General features: G+C 41.8%; 1 protein-coding gene across 2 annotated transcripts in view; it reads left to right on the forward strand.

Moving 5' to 3' along the window:
- Window positions 1-15,176, forward strand: part of cd2ap (CD2-associated protein) — a 58,868-nt gene extending 43,692 nt beyond the window's left edge. For both annotated transcript variants that reach the window (XM_069142007.1, XM_069142008.1), the window contains exons 13-19: window positions 1,819-1,969; window positions 2,890-2,999; window positions 7,560-7,672; window positions 8,732-8,815; window positions 13,063-13,256; window positions 13,807-13,870; window positions 14,814-15,176. In XM_069142007.1, the coding sequence (XP_068998108.1) occupies window positions 1,819-1,969; window positions 2,890-2,999; window positions 7,560-7,672; window positions 8,732-8,815; window positions 13,063-13,256; window positions 13,807-13,870; window positions 14,814-14,855 (758 nt within the window). In that variant the 3' untranslated portion in view covers window positions 14,856-15,176. The remainder of the gene's footprint in view (window positions 1-1,818; window positions 1,970-2,889; window positions 3,000-7,559; window positions 7,673-8,731; window positions 8,816-13,062; window positions 13,257-13,806; window positions 13,871-14,813) is intronic.
- The last annotated feature ends 1,437 nt before the right edge of the window (window positions 15,177-16,613 follow it).

Raw genomic sequence — 16,613 nt, forward strand, 5'->3', positions numbered from 1 at the left:
CGTGTCCACACTGGCGCTTCCAGGTTGTTTTAGTTACAACTATCCACAGTGAAATATGGTAAACGGTTCAAATAATGTCCTCTTTCTCTTTTTAATGACTAAGAAATAAAACCGGCCTCAGCCAAAATATGGGAAAGACCCGTCTGACCAAATCATTTTATTTCTGCTCGCAAAACCCTGCGTGTGCAGGTTTCATCAGTCGTCTTCAAAAGCTTCGTTTTTCGTTTTACACACTCGACTGCCAACGTTTTAGATTGTATACCCTCCAGAAAGCTCTTTGCAGAAGCTGCATATTTCAGGGAGAAAACGCTGTTTTCCGTCTGTAGCAAAGGATCAAAATTGAAAGAAAAAGATGAAGTCACAATTTGAAACTGGATTAGTGAGGGCGTACTCTCCGAGCGTGTCCGCACGGGAGGTCGAGCCGCTCGCGGGACGTTCGCTTCAGCGCTCGCGGGACGCAGTCGGACACGGCATTGAGTCGTAGGGTCGCCGGATGCTCATGAGACTCGCCGCTGAAAACATGGCTGAAATGCCTCTTTTTAGATAACGCTGTTATTTTGGCTGAAGTGGACAGAAAGGGCTTTTCGATGGAGTTCTGACTTTTGACTCCGATTCAAAGAGTCTGGAATGTGTTGTAACATTCGCATCTGGCCACGGAGTCATTCCAGACTTCAAGTGTAATATCCAGGTCGGAAAAGCATCGTTTTCAACGTGGGCCAGTAGATTTAGTGCAACTCGGTGCTGCACATGTTCCTTGTTACGCTGAAAGCACTGCTGGGTTTTACTGTTATCTCTTTATGAGCTGACTTAGAAATCCTTGTCAAGCCAACGGTCTCCGTTTCCACATCGTTGAAGCCTGAAGGTGAACTCAACGACGGGCACTTTGAGAGGCTGAATGTCCGCACAGCCACACAGCCGCACAGTGTTGAAAACAACCAGTGTGTGTAGTTTTCTGCTCTGGTGAAGAATTCTCTCACGGTGAATTTGTCTTAAAAGTATGAAACACGTGGCATTAAGATGTAGAGCCAGCTGACGAGCAATAACGTGAGAACGTGAACAGAAAAATATCCGTTTTCTAGAAAATGCAGCCGATGACGGCTGTTCACAAACCAGCGGGTGACGTCGCTGCCGGTTGCCGCTTGATTCTTCAGCTCCTGTGCTCTTTCAAAGTAACGATGTCAAAGATTTCCATTTAAAAAAAAAAAAAACAGCTCGACACAGCTCGCTCTTCAACTCGCTCTTCCACTGCCGAACGATTTGTGTCACACTCGCGATGCTGTTTGCAGCTCCGTGGAGTAAAACCCAGAAACATATCCCGCAAATTACCGCTTATCGCCATTGGTGCTGCCGAAGACAACCGAATGGAGATCGTTGAGATTGGAACTTCCTAGGGATTAAAAAAAAAAAAAAAGTTTGGCGGTACTCATTGTCTCGCAGAACTGTTACCGAGATAAAATATGTTCTGCAGGGAAGCTGAAAGTTCAGCTTTGGACAAACAAAATCAGCAGACAAGCTTGTTGGACTTCATCTTGTTGTTGTTTGTTCATTGCTGCACAGAAATAAGGCTTAAAATGGTTGCCATGTGTTACCCTCAATTAAAGTGTGGAAGTGATCGCAGGAAGGTGAAATTTTGTTTATTCGGTGTCCTTCATCTTTCTCTCTCTCTCTCCTATTTTTCTTTCTTTCTTTCTTTCTTTCTTTCTTTCTTTCTTTCTTTCTTTCTTTCTTTCTTTCTTTCTTTCTGTCTTCCTTCCTTCCTTCCTTCCTTCCTTCTCGAGTCAATCAAACTCAATCTGATCTCTTGTTTGTCTCTTTCAGCTGACAGGCCCACACCGGATCACAAACCTTCCAAGCCTGCAGCGCCAGTGGTCCCGCCAAAGAAGCCGGTGCCTCCTCCCGGGAAAAGCAGGGCGGGAAGCATCCCACCGAAGAGGCCTGACAAGCCTCTCACTCCTTCGCCGAACCTCAAGTACATGAATTCTCTCGGCCCGTCTCTTTGTCCTCATCCCATCATCCAGTTCATCCACCTGAACTCCAGTGCTTGTGTATTTTTATAGCACCTGTCTTAAGTCCTGTCTCTGTTATATTTATGATTTTTTTCACGAATGTGTTTGTCAAGAAAAAGCATTCTGTTAAAAGTAAGAGGAGGATTTGCACAATTTATTGTGCTGTAGATTTGATTCTCCATGGGTAGAACTAATTATGCCGAATGACAAAGTGAAAGCATGTCTTTTTTGTCTTTTTTTTTTTAAAACCTGAAACTGCTGAATTTGGAGAAGTTTTCCTGACAGGTTCTTCCATCTGTGGGGGGTCACGGTGGTTTCAAAGTCCTCCGATTTCACCGATTATTTAGGCAGCTGTGTTACTTAAAACAGTCAAAGCTTTCCAAATAGTTTCTGTACCTCACCACAGTTTGTCAGTTGAGGTCTATAGAGAATACTAGTGCTTTATCATGTTTTTTTTTGTTAAACTGCAGTTTAGATTTGTTTCTTATCTTTTGCCGTTTGTCAGTTATGTTTAAAGTTGAGCTTCTAATGTTACAAAAATCTGTTCGATTATTATACAATAATTTTTTCTAAAGCATCTGGACTACACTTGGTTTAGTTACAGGTGACATGAAGGCTAAATCACAATGTTTATACCTATGCTGGCAGTGATGATAATTTCCACTTTTATAAACAGTTTCTGGTTAGTTTGCTGCAGGTTCAAGTTCAGCACACATGTTGTGGAGTCGCACAGACGAGTCTGAATACCTACTTTTGTAAATGAGATGATCAAATGGTCAAAACTTTTTGCCAAATTAAACTTGAGGATTTCAGTTTCTTCACATGTTCCATGCGGTAATTTTTTTTTGTACCTTTCTCTTCCATCTTTCTCTTCAAACTGCAGGCACAATGGAGAGGTGCCTTCAACACGACCAAAGTCAGACTTCGAGCCATTATTGCCCACCAAACCCAAAACGCTGTCTGGAGACTGGGGAGAGAAGTCTCCAGATACGGGTACGTACAAACCAAGGCAAAACTACTGGAGTCTAAATTCTGAATAATGGGCTGATTGGTTTTGTGGGGTTACTTTCACCACGGATCATGTTTTCTAGTGAGCTGCAACAGATTGGTCTCCTTCCTGCTTACGACTATAGTGGTTTTCAAGCAATAGATAATCTTCCCCGAAAGATATTTGATGTGGCAGCAAGCCACTCTTGTAATATGAACTTCAATAACTTGGAGCAACCCTCAAATATGTCTGACTCCAGCAGACTTCGGCCTTTTTATTTGGACTTTTGACTCTTGTTTACCTGCTGCATCTAAATGCTTCTTCGTGTTGTAACTGTCCACTTCATCTTTTGAGACTCGGCTTTGTGGTGCCTGAAAAATGACCGGGGTCAAACATTTCCAAAAATGTGATACTCGCAATTCACGTCTTCTATGGTTCCAAATCGATTCACAATGACAAAAATCCACTTCTGTATTTTGTTAATAAAATGATGTTGATGGAACGGGAAAAGCTGGAATTTGCGAGGGCACAGAGCAGCACCCTGATAGTTCCCAGTGAATTCATTTGTAGGTCATCTTTGAAAAAGTTATTTTAGATTTAATAACTTAATTGGCTTTGCAAGACAAAAGTGAACTATTTTATAAATACTTTATACATTACGGAGACTAATGCAAACAGCCAATAAGCCAACCCTCTGAGGTTGGATGAAGAAAATTACTGTCCACTGTTAGTTTCATTAATTGTGAAAATTCATCTGTTAAAAAAAAACAGCGAGATAAAATGGAACAGAAGTATATCCATCACTATTTCAATGTCGTTTTTCATAGTTTTGAGGTTTGACTGTTGTTTTTTTTTGAATGACATCGTCTCATTGCGCCTCCTTTTTCGGCCGCGGTTCAATGGCACAAGAGGGAAGAATTAGTGCCACCAACTGTTTTAATGAGCATCTCTTCACATTAACATTATCGACTTATTATAATTACAGAGCCAAACAGCAAATGAATGTCTCTTCTTCTTCATAAGTTGTGTGTGTATTGATAAACTAAGACTAGGCTGATGTGACAATAATGGCATAAAATGAAAAAAAAAAAAGACTATTAAATCATTAACTGTGACAATACCTGTCACTCAAAGCAGCCCTGACCTTTATTACACATAACTTTAAGTCTTAATACAACTAGGCTGTAAACATGTTTTATTTCTGCTCTAAAGTTGGGCTTTTTAACGTTGGGCTCCCTCCATGGGGATTGACTATTTTTCTGAGCCAGCCTCTAGTGGCCATTGGAGGAACTGCAGTTGTTGCTTCATCTTTCAGCCCCAGAGGTGGCCGCTTGGGTGGAGCAGAGAAATTATTTTCTACTACTACTGTTCGTTTTTCAGAAGCTGCAGTCCTGTATTATTGATAAAAAAACTGAATTAAGAGCTACAGTTTGGGCTTTGATCCTTTGGAAAAGAATACCTCCATAATTATTGTTAAGACCAGGAAATGTCGGTTCCCTCACATCAGCCATTAAAACATTGTCAGTCAAAAGTTTGGAAACAGTCGGTTTTTGCACACTTTTGCAGAACTTTTGATGCGAGTTTGGGAAAGTTGGTCTTTACGGCAGTATGCAAATAAGCCTCAAATAAATCGGTGAAAGAGACGAAGAAGACGCACAGAGCTCCAGTCGACATCGGCTCTAAAATCCAAATGCTGCTCACTGCAAGTCAGAGAAATCAGAAAAGACAGGAACTGTGAGAACGAGTGGGAGCTGACATTATTGAGAAGATGAATAGTTGAGAGGCTGATGCTTTGAGAGCAGCGGAAGCGCAAGGAAACGGAAAGGTCACGGAGGAAAGACTTCCAAGATAGATTCAATAGAGCCGACCTGAAGGCGTTTCACTCAAGAGCCCTCTTGTTTGTGACAGAGTGCTTGTGAAGGTGCTAAAGGAGGTGCTAAAATTCCACAGGACTCTCCAGAAAGCCAGTCTGTCACGAATCGCCATAGAACACAGAAATTCAATCATTCCTGCAATTACAGGCGAAGCTTTCTAACTACAGCGGTTCACCACTGAGGCAGTGCAAAGGTCCGTTACACACCGGGGGCCGAAGTGTTCCAGGGTTTCGTTATAAAAGAGGGAACAACACATTCTTTACTCCGTTGTACCATGTTGTGTTGCATGTAAAGAAACCTAATGTCGAGTTTCCGTTTAACTACATACTGCAAATTCTCGAACGGTTTCCTTTTTCCCATCTACTGCAAAAACGAACCAGAGCTTTGATCTTTAAAAATTACTGTTTTTTTACAGAGGCCCGTGCTGTCAAGTTTTAGTAAACATTCATCGACACGTTTTAATTTTCTCTCGATGCTGTTCTGTTTTTATTGTTTCGATTATGCAGTTTTATTGAATTTGCTTTTTTCTCAATCACTGTTTGGCCACAGTCACTGAAACGTCAAACTAAAGACCTGTTTGGAATGACTGAGTAGATCTCAGGTTATTAGTTATTTGTCTGTGGTTATTTGTTTGGAATTTGGTTTGGAATGACACCTGATGTGGCTGAAGCCTCCATGCAAACACGCAAACCAAGCGCGAGTGTGTAGAGCCTCGGATTGGAATCGGACCGTAGTCCGTTACCGAGGGATTAAGTTACACCACTGGATGTCCGACTGCCACACGACCGACCGGTGACGTCACCATCGGTCATCTTGATGCCGTGACTTTCTGTTTCAAATTAAAAGTCCTCCAATATTTCATAACAAGGTCCAGCCATATAGTTGGTTTTGACCTACTTTTGTTCTTACAAAGCAACAATATACATTTTTTTTCCCTGTATTTTTTTGATCAATCAAATGATTGATTTTTGAAAAAAAAATTTTTTATAAACAAAAGTTTTATTTCATATTTCTGTCTGCTGCGGAGGCTGAGAAATAAAGGTTTTATTAAATGTTTATGGAAGTTTTTCAGAAACCTTCAGGTTTTATGATGTTCCTAAACAGTACCTCAGGTTCTAGAGTTTGATGTGAAACTTCTGCAGGAAGTCGTGGAGATTTGGGAACTTTAGCTCAACTGCGATGGCAAAAGCGGTAAAGTAGAAATGCTAGAATTAAGTTTTGCCATTTAGAAAAAAAAACAAAAAAAACTTTGGGCCACAAATTGGAAAGGTTGGCATGTTAATGATGGACATATTGCTGTGGAAATGTACAGTGTACTGAATTCCCTATATGAGCCATTGTAGTCCAAGTGACATCCTCAATGTTTTTTTTTTTTTTTTATCCAGCCTTAAATAACAATTGATCTGTATTTGTTCAGGCTGTTGCTTGAGATTAGAGAATATTTGAATAATCCTGGCATTTACTTGATGATATAAAAATCTCTGTTGGTTTTACACATCGTTCACAGACGGTAGTATTGTGCTAGAAGGTAGAGCGAATATCCTGTCGTATTTCATTCTGATGTTTCAAAAAATTGAGATGAACTTTTCAGTCTCTGAGTGAAAATAGTCCCAAATAACCAATTTATCACTTTACACTTAACATGCCTGCTAAGTAAGTGTGTGTTCAGAGGAAAAGCTGATTTTCCTCCAAACACATGGGCTTTCAAGCACCACCATTAATTCCTTCGATACTTACCAGCTCAAGTGATGCTGAGTAATCATCGACCCTGCAGCAAGGGGGAAGGTAACATCGTCCTCTTCGGAGGTCAATTACAAAAAACAGAACAACACGTGCAGAACTTGGGTCGATCGGTCCATCTGATTAGTCGTAAAAGGAAGTTTCAATTTATTGACGCTGAAGAATTAACGCCTTCTAAACATCTGCAATGAATTCGCACAACACCACTTCTGAGTAACCGTGAACGATTAGGATGAGATAAAGAGGTGAGCGGAGCTAAGCGGGAACTACAGCTGCCAAGAGGAATCTCACGTGGGCAGCATGTGTGGTTTGATAAGAATAGACCTTTCTTTTCACTAAAAGGGGGGGAACATTACCATGGTGAAGAGATTACCTATCTGGCAGATGACAGTATCTCTATCGTCTTCCTTTGCTGCTCGAGTGGCATGATGGTTGCTGGCTGCACACATCACAGAAGGGAAATTCTGCCTCACAGTGTGTGGCCACGATGTGAGAACATCTAATTAACATAGCATTAAGGTCTCAGCATAACCATAGAGAGCACATTTCTGACGAACTGCCGGGTATATCGTGTTGGAGATCCCTGCTTCAGACTGTGGCTGATTTTAGAGAAGTGTTTTCTGTTTTTGTGTTTTGGGAATTTTCATATTTCAGTACAGCTTTTGTGTTTTTCTGCTCATTTTCACACTGAACCTGTCAAGCATTTTGAACGGCTAATTTTCTGCTGCCATGTTTGCTAATGCAATTATCAGGCCGGAAATAAACCCGTTACCCAAGATGTTTGCAAATAATGAGAAAATCACTTAAATGGAATGAAATTGAATTACAAATGTCGCTTTAGCCGTGGGTGTCCTTTTAATCAAGGATCAAATATTCCAATTAAAAACAATTATCTTTTTGTCTGTTTTCCTTCCTTCTTCCCTCTCGTCCTCTCGCCTCTGCTGTCAACAGATCTGATGAGTTTTGATGAGTTGTCGTCTACCTCGGAGAAGCTCTCTCATCTGACTGCCAACAGACCAAAGATGCCTGGCAGGAGGCTGCCCGCCCAGTTTGGAGGACATTCGGTGAGGATGCACAAAGCAATAGCAGGTTTTCTGTTTTTTAGCTGACGGCAAGCATCGCTGTTGGAACATTACATCAGCTGCAGCTAATCGTTACTAACTTCTTACCGTCTAAAGTTAGACTTCATGCTGCTTTCTGGTTCATTTAATCTGTTTTTTTGTACTCAAAACAAAGTCTGGAACACAATTCTGCAAATACAAGTGTATTTTGTGTTTATGTAGATCAACAGAGCGGTGACTCATCATAATTTTTTGGTTACACCTATCACTTCAAAAAAATATGGAGCGATAGGAATGCCATAACTAATTGAATGTGTATGTATAATATAAAGACAAACAAAGTTTAAAAGAGTATTGCCTCTGCTTCCCTCACTTTGCCTTTGTTTTTACCGTATTGTCGTTACTTTTCATGTATGGCTTTTGCTTTTCGGAGACAATACGGTAAAAACAAAGACAATACGGTAAAAACAAAGATAATACGGGAAAAACAAAGACAATACGGTAAAAACAAAGACAATACGGGAAAAACAAAGACAATATGTGAAAAGTAAAGACAATACTACTTATTTGTCTTTATATTTCAATTTGTATTTATTTATTCATTTATTTATTCCCTTTTGTATTTCCACAATCATTTCCTTGTTATTTTACAGATTTATTCTTTATTGTGGCACTCCTATCGCTCCATATTAAAATACTGTTGACCTATGATTTTAGTATAAACAGAGCCTTAATCCCACAGTCCAGTGTCGATGGAGGCAGCACACCATAAACATATGTTACTGCATCAGTTTCATTTGACGTGCTTTGATGCTCGAGTCAGTACGATTCCAGACTCAACCTGTCACACACACACACACACACACGGTTGTTTGAGGAAAGCTTTCGCCCACTCATCTGCAGCCGTCTTCTCATCTCCTCTTCTCGAAAGATAAACTGTCAGATGTCACTGAAGATAAAAGCACCGCGCTCAGTGTTGGCAGAAGACTACGACGTTTTCATTCAAAAGTTAACCGAGATATGAACGTAAATACAAAAAGTAATTGATCTCTTCTCTTGCAGCCGAACAAAGAGGTGAGCATCGAGAAATCTTTCAAGATCGATGAAGAGGATGCAGCCAAACCAAAGCTAACAGAAACCAGAAAGGTACAATTATTTTTCATTAATATCATGATACATGCAGATGGGAAATTTCATGAAAATGCCACGCTATGCACTTAATGGAAACTCACAGTTTGAGCCGGTTACATCAACACTAATAACATGAAGTCAAGGTCAGTGCATTCTCTCCGTTATGCGTGTAGCTTCTTCTGCATTAGTGGTAGATTCAGATTCACATTAATAATTAGAATGACAGAAGCTTGAAATGTAATTTGAGCTAATTTTGTTAAAACCAGTTACTATGTAAAGTTAGTTTTATTTAAGATGAAGTAATTAATATTATATGTTGTGTGATGACAAATATGCAAATGAGTACATTACTAAATCTCGTTCCATGAAGCAACCTTTCATGCTTTTCCTCCTTTCTATTGAAAACAGTTGGTGACTCCTTATGTTCTAGTTGCACACTAACCAGCAGCGAATGCTACCGTTCCTCCGTAATTCAAATCTCTATTTTTAGAGGTGAGCAGTTTGTCAATCTGTGAGGTTATAAGGTTAGCTAAGCAGCTAAGGGCCATCTGAAAGCCGTAAACAGGATACATTTAAATCAGTTTTCCAGTTATGACTCACTGGCACTTCATAATTATAACCATAAGCAGCAAACTTTTGAATGGAACGATTCGAGTAATGACAAATATTTTTTTTCAGAGTATGTTTTCTTTCCATTCAGCTTCTTAAATTACACTAAATGTGTAATTTTTGTGAAATCAGAGTTGTATGTATGATATATGTGCATCATTAATTGTCATACAATTGGGATAATATTCCAGTGAAGTCTAAGTTCTTAACGTGTTGTTTAATGTCCTGCTCAGTTGTAGCAGTGATCTGCCAGAAAACTACCGGTTCAAATACTGGAACACAAAGAGCCACAAAACAAACACTTACCTTCGTTTTTAACATCCGTGGTTGTTTCTTCAGTTCAGTCTTGTTTACCTCTTTCTAAAGACAGTAACATGTGCAACAGACTAATAATGGCATGACTGAATGTGTTCCTGAATCGTGTTATATGAAACAGCCCCGTGTTGTTCTCCCTGCACCGCAGCGGTGTATTGAAATTCCTTGTAATTGTCAAACTTAGAATAATTGTTGCAAAAGTAGAACAGTCTGTTCCCAGTCATTCTCCACAAAAGTGCATTCATAAAAACACCAGCAACAAAAAAAGGAAAAATAAACATTAGTTACAATAGAATAATGATAAAAAGAAAAAAATATGAAGAACAGAGAGAAATTAAATAAGGAAAAAATACAGTGAAAATACATTTAAAAATTCGAATTACTACATAGGCATGGCACTAAAATCCGCCACCGTAACAACTCTGTATGTCTGGATATATTTCTAAAAGTGCTTTTTGTATTACGTTTGAGCAACTACATGTGCAACAGACATAAGACTGCTGGTAACCGCAAATGTGGATTGTGATACGAATGGCCTGTTTTACCACTATTGAACTTTATTGCCATCTACTGGATTTTAAGATGTCTGGTATTTAGTATGCCCTATCTGACGATGTTAATTAAAGTGAACAAATAATTTGTGGATTCACTCGATGATTCAAATCCACTCCAAAATTGAATGGGTACTTTTTTTGACCCGAGCTACATCCGTCCAACTAATTTAATTAAAAATAGCTCTTCTGTAATCCTCCTGACAAACAGAAAAAACAAACAACAGAATCGTACTAATAACATTTATCTATTTGCTTTGCGGTAAACAAAAGAACAATAAATGGTATTTACAAAGTGGGAAAGGGAATAAAGCAGAAAATCAGCCACAAAAATGATTTCATAAGACAGTGATTCAACGGTCAAGTGAAAGGAATTAAAGATACTGAAGTTCAAACAGACGGAGCGACTCAGAGGGCCAATATGTCGATGACACGAAAGCCCTTCAAGGTTTTTTTACCCACAAACAACCTCAGGCAGGTCGGTTAATTGGCCACTATGTTAAGAGAGTTGTTGGTGACTGTGATCATGTCTGGGATCCTTTCATCGTGTAAATCCAACGTAACGGACGGGAGACAAAAATCCCACAGTCTTCTGTCCAGAGAAATGCTTAAGGTGAAGCTCGTGTTATTGGAGTTGAGCCGAATCAATTTGATATTTGTGTCGAGGTATTCGCGTGCAATTTTATTGCCAGAGTTTTGTACTACCAGACAAACCTTTTGCACATGTGACTGTCAGAATGTGTCAGTTCACTGGACCTCAGGAAGGAAACTGTCCAAACAGAAAGGAATTTGTTCAAACAAAGACAGGAACTCTCACTGCTGACTTGTCTTTAAAGCTCTGGCTGAATTTTGCATTGAACAACCATAGCCCATTACTATTTCAATACACAGAACATTTGTTCATGTGGGTGTGACATTGAAAAAAAGCTCCAATGTATTCTTCAGCCAGAAATGACAGCATTAAGGAATTAAGGAACATCCCACATGCTCCATCCTTGTATTTGTTATTAGCCAAAAAGGATTGTCTTTCCAATTCTATATGTATTTATTCTTTTTAATGTTAATGCATTTATTGAAATGGGACGGACCAAATATCAGGAACACCTGTCTGTGTAACCCAGTGCAGTTGAACATTGCAACAAATTACAGTCTCGTAACCATTCAAATAAATCAACACCTTTGAATCAGACTGAACAACAACTAAACATTCTAATCCTCATGAAGGGAGGATTTATCGCTTCACCTGTCGGTGGTTTTAATGTTCTGGCTGATCGCGGTATAACATGTTGACGGGGCCTTGATGACAGCATTTAGATTCATGATCTAAAACCCCTTTTCCACTCATGACACCGGTTCGGCTCGGCTCGGCTCGCTTTCTTTTTTCATTGCCTATTAACAGCATCGGGTAGCTGGTACATCTCTGTCGAGGTTTTAAAGCTCGCTGAGGTGATACTAAAGGTCTGTTGCTGGAGGCAGTTTGTCGCACAGGTAGATCAGCGTCTCTGAAGTTTTGCACCCACGAAGTGTTATTAGTGAAGCCGGCCTTGTGTCGAACTCTTTTCCCCGCTGACGTATGTTTGCGCGAGGCACGCCTGCTTGAAAACAAAGAAATGGACGCACGGTCGGAGCAAAGCCACCACCACCTCCGAGGTGTTGTGCGTATATGGCTGAAGTCCCAGGAAGAGTCACAAAGCCCAAACTTAACTTAATTAAAAAAACAAATTCGGTGGAATGTTCTATTGTAAAAGTGGAAGGCATTTTGTTGTTGATTTACAAGATGACGTCTCAGCAGTTTTAGGCCTCTTGATGGGGTGTTATCGGCTGTGGAAAACGAAATCCTGAGTAGTACCTGATACCGAAAGCAAGTATCAGTTGAAATGCAGCCAAAGTGTAAAGCAGGTGTCGTTACTGGGGTTACGAATGGAAGAAGCTTCACAAACATCACTCAACTGGCAAATCACTTTTAAATGTCTCCAAAACACTGGAATCGCAACTTTACGGTTAAAAACTTAAATCTGCCTGAGATGACTCGCAAAGAAAACACTGAACAGTACCGTTCCCTCAGATGATGAATGTTAAGGGACTGCGTGAACAGCACTGCGACAGCGACGTACAGTACAGAGGCGGTCGGCAGGGACGCTGCGCCCGCTGGTACCGCGACAAATTTACACATTTAAGAGTTTGGCGGTGCAAAAAAAACAAAAAAAACTCAAGACGGTGGTCGACAGTGACGAGGCCGCACGACTCACTCTTCACCACACGCTCTGCGTAGCCGGACGAGCGGGGAGGTTGTTGTCAGGACTTCTCTCCATCGTGGACATCGCGTCGCACTCTCCGCGGCGTTCCGATCAGACTCAGGATCACTGAACGCTCCGCTGAACATCACAGGAGGTCATTCCTTCCTCTGCTCACCCACCTATACGGTGTTCTCCTTTCTGCTGAAGTTGGAGGCTATAATTTCGCAACGTCCACAGTCTTGTGCAACTCCAAAAATATGAAGCAATTTTTCAGATTCTATTTGTGGTTGACCGAAGGTGTGAGTGAATGAGCGGCGTACGTAGATTGCACAGGTTGCACCGAGCGATTGTCACGTAGATTGCACAGGTTGCACCAAGCGATTGTCATTTTCGTGTTCATTCAGGATGTCGTCACCCTGCGGGAGTTAAATGTCAGTGAATAATTTCGCGTAACCAGGTCTGAAAATAGCGCGAGACGCGTTACGGCCACCGGATCTGGGAACGCCGACCTTTGATGCCTCTTTCGTTTTTTTCTCATTTCCCCCCACAGCCTTCCACGATCACCTTATCACCGTCACCATCGCTCCACAGGCCCGCCGAGGCCAAGCCCGGCTCAGACGTCGGCGTCCCTCAGGGCGGCAGGGCCCGGCTGGAGCCCGAAGAGCCGAGCTCCGAGCTGGACGAGCTCCGGAGCCAGATGAAGGAGCTGCTGCTGTCGGTGGAGCTGCTCAAAGCCCAGCAAATGTAAGGAAACCTCGGACGTGCACGGTTGGAATTTCGCTGCCTCGGAAGTGTTTTGGAAAACGTCCTCGTTTCCTTCTCGGCCGTAAACACGTGGCGGTCTGTTTTCGGGAACTCGTGTATTTTCTGTGTCCGTTGAATACATACTTAGCGTTCGGTTTGTCGGCGGTACAGTAAATTGATGTATGAGGAATGATGACGCAGCCGGCACTCGGCACAGCTTCTCTGGATTAGTTACAGTTTCTGTTGCCTGAAGCTGTTTTCCAACCATCAGTTCTCCTTATTCCACATGATAGTGAAGTTGGTTACCAATCCTGTGCTTCATCGTTCCACATCATAACATTACACGCAGTATATATATATCAAAGTGGAGCTCTCTAATTATGTACTGTGATCGTGGCTGAATAAACTTCATATGAAGTACTTGAGATGCTGTCTTCAGCTGCTGTTGGAGGAAATTACTCTCGCAGTCCAATAGCATGTAAGCGATGTGTAAATTCATAACGAATGACTAATGGTGTGCACGCGTGCGTGCGCGTTTGTTTGTTTCCAGGAAAGAGATAGCGGCGCTACGAGGAGAGCTGGATGAAGAAAAGATGAAGCGCTTGGCCCTGCAGGTAATATTGATGACGACGGAGCCGAAACGCTGAGCTGTCTGATCTCCTTACTCCCATTCGTTTGGACAAATATTGATGCTTTTTTTTTTGTTACCACACCGACAGCCTGATTGGCACAATGACGTTTGTTCGCGCAAGTATAGCAACGCGTAACGGGCCGGTCCACGCAGTAGTGATTTTGAGCCGGACAGAGACATCTGTGCAGTCAAGTGTGGTGGACCGAGAGGCAGAAAACGCAACGGTCCAACACCGTTTCCCCCCCCAAAAAAGTTGGAACTCTGTTTAAAATGTAAATAAAACAGAATGCAGGGATTTTTGCATTTCATGTGAAGCAATTATTTAATTGCAAATAGGCCGAATACAACATATCGAATGTTGAAACTGAGAAATGTTATTGTATTATGAAAAATATAGGCTCATTTTAAATGTGATGCCCGCCACACGTCTCAAAAAAGTGTCTGGCAGACAGACTCCCCCTACCCCCCCCTCCTCCCGTCTAATATTCCGCTGGTTCTTCACATGCTGCCCAAAAGAACAGCTCCAACCCGCCCGAGGCCCGGACTTTACCGGACCCCTGAAGGTGTCCCGGAGCTATCGAGACGTCGGCGGCGACCTTTTTTTTTTTAGTCGTGCGAGTCGCCTTGTCGGATCGCACGGCGGATCGGACGTACTCCAGCACGTCTTCCCCGAGTCAGTCTGCCGTTGGCAGCACCGCAGACCCGGAAGCATCCGCAACGACGGACAAACGTCGGCGTTTTAACGACGCTCCGAGCCGACCGGAAACAATCTGGTTCTCTCGCCGGACCCCGACGCGCCGGAGACGGTCGGCGTCGCCGGCTTCATCGTGTGGGCGCGCTCATGTTTCGGCTCGTCACCGTCGCCTCGATGCTGAGCCCTGCGTTTGTGTGTGTGTGTGTGTGTGTGTGTGTGTGTGTCCTCACAGATGGAGATAGAGAAGCTAAAGCGGACCGTCCACTTGACGTGAAGCCCACGACACCGATCAACAGCAAGCCTCAAGGTCAGCCCGCCGGCCACTCCGTCCAACCGGAGAGCAGGAAGGGCGGACAGCTGAATGGACGGACAGAGGAGGAGGCGGAGAATCGCACGCACCACCTCGAACACACACACACACAAAAAAAAAAAAACTCGTTCCCATATTTGTAAGATTTACATTTTGCACATATTAATTTCTTCTTTTTTTTCAAGCTAGATGTAATTAAGTTACAGATGTATATGTTTCTCTTGGTTTTCTTTATTTTGCCAACACAAAAGAAAAAAAAAAAAAAAAAAAAAACCTGAGGCCTTACTTCAAACTACTGCGCTGGATTCAAAACGCCGCCACTCCCGCTCTTCTCCCCTTCACTCCGGCGTTCCTCGGACTCCTCAGGGTCGAGGTTCGCTCTCAGTACTACTGACTTTTGTATTAAGCAGGGGCGGGAGGGGGGGGGGGGCGGCGCTCGTTTTCCTCGCCTAACTTCCTATCTCGTTATTTTTTTTTAATGATGCACAAATAGCTGATTTAAAAAAAAAAAAAGGTAAGATCTTTGAGTTAAATTCTTTTAGATTAAAATGATTTTTCTTTCCTACACGGCGCCTGCCAGCCGTACTTCACCCATCGGCTGCAGCGCTTTCAATTTTCTTTGTCTTTTATATGTTTTTCTAGCATTTCCTATCCAGGGTAACACTACTGTGCCTGTTAAAAAAAAAAAAAAAAAAAAAATCTACTGTGTTTGAAATGGGATCTGGACATTTTTGCAGCATGATATTGTATATATCTATATTTTTAAATCTACTGACATGCCTAGTCAAATATTATATAGAGGGCCTCTTCTATGCTGGTCTCCTTTATTTTTTTGTCAGACTGTTTCACCTGCTGGGAATGTTCTCAGAAGTTTAGCCAGAGTTGTACTATGTTAAACAAACATGCAAAAAAAATAAAAAATAAAACACCTCTAAAGAGAATAGAAAGGAAGGATTCTTCTAAAACAACAAAAACAAACAAAAAAGGCAGCCGATCTGACGGGAGACTCGTGTTTCTACTGCGTAACGTGTTACGCACGAGTCGGCACAGCACTCATCAGCCGTTAGCGTACACGCAGTCACGGATCCGTCTCGTTCTTCTCGTCTACGTCTCTTCCCACATTCCAAGTACGAAAATTGATCTAACTGGAAGCAACGATCTCAATGAATTTCTCCTTGTTTTGGTTTGGACGACACCCTTAAAGCTCCCCCTGGGTTCAATTTCTGGGTTTATTATCTCCTATTTTGACAGCATTAACATGAAAAATCCCGGTGAAAATTAGTGTATGTGTCTTTTTTTTCCTTTTCTTTTTTTTTTTAGCAATGTGAGCAAAGTAATTACCACCATGCATTGTGTCAGCTGATCAGGTTGGTCCACCGCTTTGGTCCCAACTGAGATATGTTGAATATTGGATGGATTAATGGTGGCCGAAGGAAGATCCGTGGGCAGTACCAGCAAGATTAAAATTGCTATTTTGTTTGGATTGACAACTACGTCATTCAATTTTAGTGGTGGCCAAATAATCCCAGCGAGCAAAAGTATGTTGACTTCTAGTCTTTTGAGTCATCAAATGCTGGCAAAGCTAGCCTCAAAAGCATTTTATGGTCATTGCGAATATTATCATGCTAAAATGCGAAATTGCGATCGCGAATATGCTCGACGTGTTTAGTATTAGCACGTTAACAACCATACTGATTTTAAGCTTCTGTTCGAATAACAATC

Source organism: Embiotoca jacksoni, unplaced genomic scaffold (genome assembly GCF_022577435.1).
Source record: "Embiotoca jacksoni isolate LCO1_2020_lvr unplaced genomic scaffold, fEmbJac1.0.p SCAF_95, whole genome shotgun sequence".
Classification (NCBI taxonomy): domain Eukaryota; kingdom Metazoa; phylum Chordata; class Actinopteri; family Embiotocidae; genus Embiotoca; species Embiotoca jacksoni.